The sequence below is a fragment of the Saccostrea cucullata genome, unplaced genomic scaffold (assembly GCF_032062105.1).
Source record: "Saccostrea cucullata isolate Sc308-1 unplaced genomic scaffold, CSIRO_AGI_Scuc_v1 ctg1168, whole genome shotgun sequence".
NCBI lineage: Eukaryota > Metazoa > Mollusca > Bivalvia > Ostreida > Ostreidae > Saccostrea > Saccostrea cuccullata.
In genome coordinates, this window is record NW_026922902.1 from 169201 (window position 1) to 182069 (window position 12869).

The following is a 12869-nucleotide window of genomic DNA, read 5'->3' on the forward strand; positions in this document are numbered from 1 at the left end:
TTTTATTAGTCTATTAGATTTCATGTACGACTTGTCTATTGTGTCTTCTTTGTGTTTATGTTGACTTCCGGTTTAATAAATGTTCTGTTTATCCTGAGTCTTTATCCTGCATCATCTGCCCCGAACAGGCACGAATATGAAACATGGTGGCAGCGTTATAATCTAAAGAACCTAATCTTTTGCGATACCTAGCCATGGATAAATTGAAAGCTCCGGAAAAGCTGAATTTCGATGCTACAGATTTAGCACACACGTGGAAAAAATGGAAAGAAGAATTCTCGCTCTATGTTGACCTAGCTATGGCAGAATCAGAGGAGAAACAGAAGGTGAAAATGCTTAAATACCTTATCGGAACACGTGGAAGAGAAGTGTATGACACACTAACATTCACAGATACTGAAGATAACAGAACTTTGAAGGTAATTTTAGAGAAGTTCGATGCCTATTGTAACCCTATGAAAAACGAAAGTGTGGAACGATACAAGTTTAATTCTAGGAATCAACAAAGTGGGGAACAATCTACAGTTATGTGACTGAACTTAAGCTTTTAGCAGTACATTGTGGCTTTGGCGATTTAGAGGAATCGTTAGTCCGTGACCGCATTGTTTGTGGAATTAGAGACTTGCACCTACCATAGGCACTTGGGGTATGGACCCCCCCCCCCCTTTTCCATTTTTTTTTCTTTTTAAATCTGTGTTCGAGTCACCTTTTTCCCATTTTTCTATTCTAATATGCACTATATGTTATCAAAAATGCAACTCTTTTGTCTCTACAAGCTGTTTTTAAAAATGCCGTTTTTCACTGATACATATAAAGAGAGAAGGCTTGCAACTCTTTTTAGTCATTCGCCTCACCTCGCTCAAACTTCGCTCGATTATTTATCTAAATCAATATAAAACATGGGATATGCATACATCAATAAATTTGTTATACATTCCTCTTCCTTTTCATATCTCCAGTTAATTTTTATATGCCCCCGATTTGTAAATATTTCGATGAAATTAGGGTAAATTTTGTTTATGTGCATCAACCGGGACGGAAGTACCCGGTATTTTCGGGCGTCATCTAAATGTGTAATGTTATTCGGAACATTAAATTCGAGAGGGATTAAATCCCGAATTTTCTCTTCATGTAACATGTAAAGGTAAGTTCGATATATAACTAGAAAGCTGTAACTAGTAGATTCTGATAGATACAGATTCACTTTTAACACACGATATAATCAACCAAATGTCATAATATTGTTATTACAAATCCTGGATTTTTTGTAATGCAGAACATTTGTAAAATAGAGTTATCGTTCTTTGGTACTTCCGTCCCGGTTGATGCATTTACCCTAGATGCGGGTGATTTCATCGAAATATTTACAAATCGGGGGCATATAAAAATTAACTGGAAATATGAAAAGGAAGAGGAATGTATAACAAATTTATTGATGTATGCATATCCCATGTTTTATATTGATTTAGATAAATAATCGAGCGAAGTTTGAGCGAGGTGAGGCGAATGACTAAAAAGAGTTGCAAGCCTTCTCTCTTTATATGTATCAGTGAAAAACGGCATTTTTAAAAACAGCTTGTAGAGACAAAAGAGTTGCATTTTTGATAACATATAGTGCATATTAGAATAGAAAAATAGGAAAAAGGTGACTCGAACCCAGATTTAAAAAGAAAAAAAAATGGAAAGGGGGGGGGGGGGGGGGTCCATACCCCAAGTGCCTATGGCACCTACGGGAAAGACTTTTACGTGAATCGAACCAAACACTGAAAAGCTGTCTTGATATATGCAGAGCATCAGAATTGTCAAAGGAGAGAATGAAGGAGATTGAGACTCCAACAGCAGCAGAAGTACACGCTCTGAGAGGAAACGGCTACAAACCAAAGACTAATAATCTGCGCAGTGCTCAAGCGACACCAAAATTGTTAGCTAAAAACTGTATGTATTGCGGACGTAAACATGAAGCTAGCAAACTCAAGTGTCCAGCCTATGGAGAAACATGCCACAAATGTAAAAAGAAGGACCACTTTAAAGCGATGTGTGGACAACATTCAAAGTCAACGCAGAATTCTGGACAGAAACCAGGTAAATACAACAGAAAATTGCATCAAGTTACTGATAACGACTCAGACTCTGACTCTAATGAAAACTACTATGACACAATCCGAAGTGTCACGTCTGAACCAAAGAAACATGTTTATGCAACTATGAATATCGACAAAACAACCATAAAGTTCCAAGTCGACAGCGGCGCAAGTTGTAATGTTATTCCGATAAGCAAGCTAGATGAGAGCGGATCCTACTACAAGCTCACCAAGTCAACAACTGTACTAACTACGTACGACAAGTCACGGATCCAGCCCCTAGGAAAAACAAGTCTGAAACTTGTAAATCCCAAAACCAAAGAACTCTATGACACCGAATTCGTTGTAGTGAAGCAGGACACAACACCAATACTGGGCAGTCAGACCATTCAAAGGATGAAACTAGTAACTATTCATTATGACAACATTCTAACTGTTACTGAGGAAACATTAACAGAAGAGTATGTTTTCAGCGAATACAAAGATGTGTTCGATGGTACAGGATGCCTAGCAGGGACATATTCACTCCAAACTGACCCATCGATAAAACCTGTAGTCCATCCGCCTAGGAAAATTCCAGTAGCTCTGAGGGACAAGCTCAAGACAGAGCTGGAACGGCTTACAGAGAAAGAAATAATTACCCCTGTTACCGAACCAACACCGTGGGTAAACAATCTCGTCATTGTGGAGAAGCCTAACAAATTAAGGATTTGTCTCGACCCTCGTGATCTGAATGGGGCCATTCAGCGCAGCCATTACCCAATGCCCACAGTCGAAGAACTCTTACCAGACTTGAACAAAGCGAAGGTATTTTCTGTTGCCGATGCCAAAAATGGATTCTGGCATGTTCAACTTGACAAGGCCAGTTCAATGCTAACAACCTTCAACACACCGCATGGTCGCTATCGATGGCTTCGAATGCCATTTGGACTAAACTCAGCGCCAGGGGAATTTCAGCGGCGACAAAATCAGACTGTAGAAGGACTGCATGGAGTACGTTGTGTACATGATGATATTCTGATCTTCGGAGAAGGCGCGACTGACGAGGACGCTTATCGGGATCATGACCGCAATTTCCGAGCACTTATGGAACGCTGTAGGGAAAAGAATCTGAAGCTAAACAAGGAGAAACTGAAGTTTAGACTCAAAGAAGTTCGGTTTGTGGGACATCTACTGACCAGCAGTGGAGTTCGTGCTGACCCAGACAAGGTCAAGGCAGTGAAAAATATGCCCACACCCACTGATGTGTCAGCTGTTCGACGATTTGTAGGTTTCGTAACCTATCTCAGCAAGTTTCTTCCCAGGCTTAGCGATCTTTGTGAACCTCTTAGAAAACTGACTGTTCAAGATGCAGAATGGAGCTGGCTTGAAGCCCATGATAAAGCCATACAAGAGATCAAGACACTAGTTTGTAAAAGTCCTGTCTTGAAATATTATGATCCTAAAGAGGAATTGACACTCCAATGTGATGCTTCGCTAACAGGATTAGGAGCGAGTCTATTGCAAAATGGACAACCAATAGCCTTCGCAAGCAGAGCTCTCACGGATGCAGAGACCCGTTACGCTCAAATCGAGAAGGAGATGCTAGCAATTGTATTTGGCTTAGAACGTTTTCACCAGTACACCTATGGACGCTTAGTACATGTGGAAAGTGATCATAAGCCTCTAGAATCTATTGTGAAGAAATCGCTGTTAGCAGCACCCAGACGTCTTCAACGAATGCTGCTCCGGTTACAGCAGTATGAGTACACAATTTCTTATAAACCAGGAAAGACTATGTATCTTGCAGATACATTAAGCCGAGCTTACCTTAATGAAACAGGGACAACGAGCTTCGAAAGGGACTTAGAAATTGTAAACAAGGTGCAGTACTTACCCATGACTGTTGTTAGACTTTCCGAGATTCGCAAGCACAGCTATCAGGACGAGTCATTACAAGTTCTCATGGATGTCATACTTCATGGTTGGCCTCAGAAGCGAGAAGAAGTCCCTCACCTTGCAAGACCATACTTCGACTTTAGAGATGAGCTGAGTGTTCAGGATGGAATTCTATTTAGGGGTGAGCGTGCAATAATCCCTGAAGCAATCCGTTTGGATATGATGCAGCGAATACATTCCTCGCACTTAGGAATTGGAGGATGTCTTCGCCGAGCAAAGGAGTATGTTTTCTGGCCTGGAATGCACTCTGAAATTTCTCAGTACATACAAAGTTGTGAAACTTGCCAGATGTTTGAAACCAAACAACAAAAGGAAACCCTGATACCTCATGATGTTCCAGACAGACCTTGGATGAAGGTTGGAACTGATCTGTGCTCATTTGCTGGAAATGACTATTTAGTGACTGTTGACTATTTTTCAAATTTTTGGGAAATAGATTTCTTGGAGAACACAAAACCTGCAACAGTGATCAGGAAATTGAGGAATCACTTTGCTCGCTATGGAATCCCAGACATTGTCATTTCGGACAATGGCCCTCATTTCAGTAGCAAGGAATTTGCTACATTCGCATTGGAATACGAATTCCAACACATCACGTCATCACCAAACTATCCGCAAAGTAACGGAAAGGTGGAACAGGCTGTGAAATCTGCAAAGCGTATAATGAAACGAGCTCGTAACTCTCAACAGGATGTCTACCTCAGCATTCTTGACTTCCGAAACACACCAACAGAGGGAATGCAGAGTAGTCCTGCACAGAGATTAATGTGTCGTCGAACAAAGTCGAGACTACCAACAACCCCAGCTCTTCTTGAACCAAAAATCCCAATGTCTGCACATGCGGAAATCAAACACAACAAGCATCAACAATGCAAGTACTACAATAGAAACGCAAAGGACCTACCTGATTTAGAACATGGACAGCGTGTCTGGATAACACCAAAACGAAATGATCCAACAAAATCGTGGACAAAAGGGACTATTGCTAGCAAAGTGAACATTCGGTCTTACGAAGTAAACACAAACGAAGGACAGTCGCTCCGCAGAAACAGGAAAGATATCCGTATCCACAGAGGTAAAAACGAACAACCACGACAACCTGTAGACCTTGATATACCAGATTCGAAACTAGATGCAGACAACCCAAACACTGACAAATCCGACCAGTCGAAGGAGTCCGTTCAAGCAGGCGAACCAATAGTGTCCAATGAAACACGTGAACATCCACAAAATCATATTCCTCAACACACAAGATCGGGAAGGGTTGTGAAATTGCCATTGAAATACAATTACTTTGTATCAACTTGACACTGCCATGGCTTAAATGTATATATGAAGTTTTGTAATGCATGCTACTATATGTCCATTTAGTTTAAAGACAAGTCTAGTCTCAGATACATTCTAGTCATATGTCAAATTTGTTAGAATCAACTGTAGTCAAGATACATTCTAGTCGTATGTCAATTTCGTTCAATATCAGTTTATCTTTGAAATATGTTCTAGTCAAGTTCAATTTTATTTCTTAAAGAAAGAGGGATGTAACGTATTTGTTGATCTCAATGTTTGTACGACCTACTTTATTAGTCTATTAGATTTCATGTACGACTTGTCTATTGTGTCTTCTTTGTGTTTATGTTGACTTCCGGTTTAATAAATGTTCTGTTTATCCTGAGTCTTTATCCTGCATCATCTGCCCCGAACAGGCACGAATATGAAACACTCCATTGCATCTGATCCCACCTCTAATGTTTTAGAGGTCCGTGTTTGCTCTGCTACTATTTTGTATTGTTTAAGGACATTGATATTGAATACTGTTCGTGATTTCCATATCCTTCATTGAAATCTTTAAAAAAAGCAAATGGATTAAATCACTCGAGGGTCTTTTAAGGTTTCGTCAAAGGTCAACATGTCTAAAAAATTAATTTTACAATTGTTCCAAAATTATGTGTGGTATGAAGTCAAAACTTTTACATTTTGTAAATATATCACTGATTAATAGATAGAAAGTATTACATGATAACAAATATTTTTATAAAGATATTTTTTGAGAAAAATTGTATCAGAAAATGTGCATATTTTAAAAAAATGCACCTGCTTTATTCTGTCCTTTTTGTGAAAACCAACATTGTAGATATAATTTATGTTTATCATTGAAGGGCAAGTTGGACATGAATGGTCTCTGAAAGCCTGTTATTGAAAGCATGACATGTATAAAGACAAGACCCCTATAGAATCCGCCATTTGCAGTGTACTTTCACTTTCAAGTCTTAACATTTGGACAAAATAAACAAGGAAAACAACTTTCCAGAGGCTATCCAAGTCCAACTTGCCCTTCATTGATAAACATATTTTGTTTCTGCAAATATGGTTTTCACTAAAAGCATAGAATTAATTAGGTGTATTTTTTTGAAATTATATGCATTTTTAAGAAGAATTTTTCTCAATTAATATTATTCCAAGTATCATTTTTATCAACTGATACTTTCTATCTGTTAACCAATAAATAATTTATAAACTGTAAAAGTTTTAACTTTATACCTTACATACTTTTGAGGCTATTGTAAAAATAAAATTTTGGACATGATGCCCTTTGACGAAACCTTAAAGACAATACGCGGTATATTTAACATTTATATTCACAGCTTAAAATAATTAGATTTTTCATAAATGAATATTTGTATTTAAAATAAATCATATATTGCAATAGACTTTACACTTGATTTAAAATATAATGTATCTTTATACAGGAAATGACTTAATACATCTGTTAACAAAAGAAAACAACTCGGCTTTGAATGTGTCCGTCACTCTCCAGAATATTACAACTCTGTATGAAATGTACGACGGATTCTCTGTCTCCGACGAAGCAGGAAAATATTAACTCTTTCTTGCAGGAACTGCCACGGGGACTTTAAGTAAGTGTATGCAACTTAATTTCTAAAAATAAATAATTAAAATCATGCATTTTTCAATTGAAAGATTAAGTTATTGAGTTATGTCCAAGACACGATGTAGTTACGATATCGACACATTACTTTTTTTTTTATAGTTTTCTATAATATTTCTCTATCTTCGTATGTTTATTACAATACTTTTGGTTTTAAGACGATTTCCTTACTGTTAATATCCTCGATATCGTGCCGATATCGAATCATGGTCGTTCCACGAATTATGGTTTCAATCCTTAATATGGTGTTTTTAACAACTGTTACTTAAAACTTTCTTATAAATCTTTCCCTGAAGTGTCGATATGGTCGATCTCGAATCATGTTTGCTCAGCTCTTGGTAAATACCCTCTTTTACTTTTTATGCGTTAATGTTTAATTACTTTATTTTAAGGAAAATTTTACCTGCCATCGATATCGTATCGATATCGTAACATCACTTCTATGTTAAATAAGTTTACCTTACTGTCGATAGCGACGATATCATATCGAATCATGATTGTTGATACATTTTCAAGAATTTTTACCCTAAACCAACATCTTACTCTAAATCTAATCTAAAATAATAACAACCCTAAAATTTTCATATTCATCCCAATAATGAATCAATTTTGACTTTACTTGTGACTTTGTAAAGTTCAAACCTCAATGTGAAAATAAATTGTGCAAAATGATCGATATCGATATGATATCGTCATGATACATGTATTGTCGATATCGACGACATCGACGTAATATAGAGTCTTAAATATGGCATGTATTATTATGTCATGTATTACCAATTAATAGTGCTGATCACGATCGATATCGATACGATATCGACATCGAATTCGTTCTTGGACATGTATGAAGTTATTGTGAGAAAATTTAAAATACTAGTACTTTTTTCTCTAATATTCTGTAAACGTTCCTTGTTAATAAAACGTTTAAATATTTCACGATATCATCTGTAGGTACAATTCCCAATTTCAAAAGACATTTAATCAGTCATTGCTAGGTACCGGTAGTTGATTTTTTCTAATTAATAACACAGAAAATCTAATTTATTGGAAATTAGCACGTTTTTCATGATAAACAATTTTAGATTAGAGGGAATAAGAAGTTTTCATAGAATTATCGATATGTTCATAAAAGCTTGATGTTAAAAAAAATTGATACGGAACGTTTACACTTTTACAACATCTAATTTATATTTTATTCCTTTCCCCGCAGTCACGCATTTTAATGCACATAATATTTTTTATATTTTTAACACAAAATCACGTTTACACCATATACCAGTAACCACACTTCTTTCAAAGAACAGCAAATCCTCAATTTAATGCCATTTCCTTTTTTTGTTTTAAAAAAAACATTTTATTAAATATATTTAGTCGTAAGTATTTACACTAAGATTTAGAAAAAGTTGTACCGAGGTACTAACTGCTTACGGCGAAAATGAAAATATATATTTCTTTTGTGAAAATTAAGCGTACATGTATGTTGCATCACAGTTCAGTAAATTATAAAGACTTAATAAAAAATCAAATATTTGGAAACAGTACATCATATATTAAATTGTTACAATTCTCTATGATTTTCTGCGTATCACATTTTAAACATTTTAAAGGTACATTTTCTACTTTAAGCCGCTTGGTCCGTTTTTGTCGCAAAAAATTATATTTATTTAGTTTTTCTTCTTGAAAAATAATTGTCCATTTACACTTTTACAACATCTAATTTATATTTTATTCCTTTCCCCGCAGTCACGCATTTTAATGCACATAATATTTTTTATATTTTTAACACAAAATCACGTTTACACCATATACCAGTAACCACACTTCTTTCAAAGAACAGCAAATCCTCAATTTAATGCCATTTCCTTTTTTTTTGTTTTAAAAAAAACATTTTATTAAATATATTTAGTCGTAAGTATTTACACTAAGATTTAGAAAAAGTTGTACCGAGGTACTAACTGCTTACGGCGAAAATGAAAATATATATTTCTATTGTGAAAATTAAGCGTACATGTATGTTGCATCACAGTTCAGTAAATTATAAAGACTTAATGAAAATCAAATATTTGGAAACAGTACATCATATATTAAATTGTTACAATTCTCTATGATTTTCTGCGTATCACATTTTAAACATTTTAAAGGTACATTTTCTACTTTAAGCCGCTTGGTCCGTTTTTGTCGCAAAAAATTATATTTATTTAGTTTTTCTTCTTGAAAAATAATTGTCCATAAATTGTTTAAACTTTTGTCAAATTGCATTCCCGAAAGCTTTTTCTGTTACAAGATATCAAAATTTAAAAGTTTAAAAAATAATTTATGTTAGGTCACACAAAAAATAATCCTATGTTTATATCGCGTGAAATCACCTTCGAAAAATTAAATTTATCGCTTACATATATATCTCATGAAGAACGAATCCGAGCAATTTTTTACAAGAAAGTACTTTTACCTGTACATGGACATTATCTTGGCCTGGGTAACTAAAGTTTCTTAAAAAGAATATCTTCAAAAAATAAATGATTTTCTACTAATGAAAAATATACTCGGGTAAGAATTATCTTCCTTATCAGTTATAACTGATAAATTTATTTTTGTCAAAAATGACTTCACAACAGATCTTAACTTCCTGTCAGGAACTTCTGTTTGTCAACAAGGTTTTTGATCTACGTTTTCCATGTAAGGATTGTTGCAATAAACTATTAAGTCAATCTTATAATCATTTTTATATATCATCTATGTAATGACGTACTTTAATAGTGTGCAATAATATGTGCCTGTTTCGGATCAAGCGGCTTTAACCTTTTGTCACATCAGTCATCTTCATTTTCCAGTGACTTTTATTTCTCTTTTTTTTTTAATTTCTCTTTTTAGTCAAACTTTCAAGTGAAACAAAGATTATTTATACAAAAGAAAGGATTCTAAATGAAGTACATAATGTATTTGTATTTTATTCTTAAGTAGATATTATCGCCCTTTCCAGCACCTAGAGCCGTCTATCTTAGACGTACCTCATTATTATACCTGACAATAAGATTGCTTTAATTTACAGGAGACAGTATGTTAGATACAGGTTATTCTAGATTCGATCTGTCTAGGACAATGACGGGGCTAGTGGTGGTAACTGTGCTGATCACCATGGAGGGGGGTGGTGGTATAACCAATGTCACTTCGCCAACCTGAACGGCCAGTGGTCCCCGGGGTACTGGTTTCCGCCATGGTACATCCGTTAAGGGGACCACCATGATGGTTAGGCGGCACTAGGTAAACCTCATTATATCTTTAAAAATAACTAATTTTTTTTGTTTTTGTATTAATGTGAAAATTTCAGTTATATAAGTGTTTTTGAATAGATAAAAATATGCTTTTATACATGCCTCTATGAAGTATCAACTTTTTTTTACAGATGAAAGATCATACATGGATTGGGCAAACCCTCAGGAGATGATTTTAAATTAATTTTCATTACTGAGTTCTTTTTTAAAATATTAATCATCAAATAACAAACATGTAAACAAATATGTTTTCAGTAAAACTTTTCTATAAAGCGATACTGAATGTATTCAATAAAAGATGTACTTTACATGTGTTGTAATAAATTTGAACTAGAAATATTTTGTTCTTATTTACAAGCACTGATGAATAAAGATGCTAAGACGGAGAATTAAGATGATGATTGATTGATTGATTGTTAAATCTATTACAGTGGAACCTGTTTAATCCGACACCTGTGCAATTTCTTATTTATACCTATATATTTACGAGGGGTTATCAAAAAGTTCGTGGACTCGCGCCATAAAATTAAAACCGCTTTAGATACATCAATGAACTTGAAAATATCTACTTAGCATAATCTTTTCTATCTATAGAATAAACCGCATATCATCAATTTTATTTTTAAATAAATTAGTAGTGGTTTTGTAAGCTATGGTATGTCCAAGCGGCGCAACCTCGGAGAAATAAGACGTTTCTTCGACCGAAGTGTAATTAAGAAAAACTCGTTTGATATGAACATTTGACATCCAAAAATCTTAATAATTCAGGTATATGTTTGGACACTATTGCTTCATAAATTATGATTGATTGATTGTGTACTGTTTAACGTCCCTCTGCAGAATATTTCACTGATATGGAGACGTCACCATTGCCTGAGAAGGGCTGCAAATTTAGGCCTATGCTCGGCACTTAAGGCCTTTGAGCAGGGAGGGATTTTTATCATGCCACACCTGTTGTGACATGGGGGCCTCGGTTTATGCGGTCTCTTTTTTTTCTTTAGAAAACTTGCTCTGCCACCAGAAGGAATCTGATATAAGTGATTCTTCATATCATTTTACATAATATATCCTAAAATTAAAGTGGGCCCAGTTGCAGACAATATTTTCTTTTTATTTCATCATATTATTTTCAAATTGCCATGTTTATCTTTGTGACTTCCATAGGGAACAAGCCAGGGACATGTCAATGGTTGTGCAGAATACAAAGATGACTAGATACTTCTGATGTAAAGGGATCATACTTACATATGTGTTATATACATTGTATATGTTTGGCAAATTTTAATTCTCTTGCATTTATCTGATGCCGTGATAATATTTTGATTTTTCTTTGGTGGCATATTTTTACAACTTTATACAAACATGAATATAACTTGAAATTTGGAATTTTAAACAAAATTTATCTGAACACTGATGTCAACAGATATGAATATATATTAACTACTACGTGGTCACAAGTGAATTTGCCATGATTTTATTTTTTATCTTTACATGTAATTTCCGAGAAAAAGCCAAATCCATAACAGAAGACCAATTACAACATAACATGGACAATCTTCGTTGGAGCAAGATTTGGAAAAACAAATTGAAGCTTCAGTAATGGTTTGAGCGCATTTGGCTAGCCAATTACAAGGTAACACACAGTATATTGTTTTTAAAAAAATAAAATTTTGAAAACATAATAGATTGAATTTGTCATTTATATGATGCATTTTTATTTTTAGGTCACCTGAGTAACTCAGGTGACCTATTGCTATCCGTTTTCGTCCGTCGTCGTGCGTCGTGCGTCGTGTGTCGTGTGTTAACATTTGAACATTTTCAGCTTCTTCTCTGAAACCACTGAACCAATTTCAACCAAATTTGGTATACAGCATCTATGGGTGAAGGGGAACAAAAATTGTGAATTTCATGGTCCCCGCCCCCCTGGGGCCTGAGGGGTGGGGCCAAAACCACTAAAATTATTGCAATCTTTAAAAATCTTCTTCTTTACTCATGGACATCGAGCAGGCAAACTGTTAGCATGAATGTAATAAGCATTGAGTCCTCTACCAAAATTGTGAAATTCATGGCCCCAGGGTCAGGGGTTCTGGTGTTAGGGCGGGGCTCTATAGATTATATAGTGAAAATGCATTTATTCTTTGAAAATCTTCTTCTCTGCTTCTGGGTATTAAATAAACTAACTAAGTACTAGTACATAGTTATGATGAGCAAGAGTGCCTCTTCCAGATTTGTGAATTTTATGGCCCCAGGGTCAGGGGTTCTGGTGTTAGGGCGGGGCTCTATAGATTATATAGTGAAAATGCATTTATTCTTTGAAAATCTTCTTAATATCTGCTTCTGGGTATTAAATAAACTAACTAAGTACATAGTTATGATGAGCAAGAGTGCCCCTTCCAGATTTGTGAATTTTATGGCCCCGGGGTCAGGGGTTCTGGTGTTAGGGAGGGGCTCTATAGATTATATAGTGAAAATGCATTATTTCTTTGAAAATCTTCTTCTCTGCTCCTGGGTATTAAATAAACTAACTAAGCACATAGTTATGATGAGCAAGAGTGCCTCTTCCATATTTGTGAATTTTATGGCCCCAGGGTCAGGGGTTCTGGTGTTAGGGCGGGGCTCTATAGATTATAT

General features: G+C 35.3%; 1 protein-coding gene across 1 annotated transcript; it reads left to right on the top strand.

Moving 5' to 3' along the window:
* Positions 1-1814: 1814 nt before the first annotated feature.
* LOC134262730 (uncharacterized protein K02A2.6-like) lies at positions 1815-5327 on the top strand. The gene has a single exon (XM_062745092.1). It carries the CDS (start codon positions 1815-1817, stop codon positions 5325-5327), a length of 3513 nt encoding a protein of 1170 aa, XP_062601076.1.
* The last annotated feature ends 7542 nt before the right edge of the window (positions 5328-12869 follow it).

Bases quoted from the DNA above. Each gene is read 5' to 3' on its own strand.
- LOC134262730 (XM_062745092.1), top strand. From the start codon at position 1,815: ATGAAGGAGATTGAGACTCCAACAGCAGCAGAAGTACACGCTCTGAGA.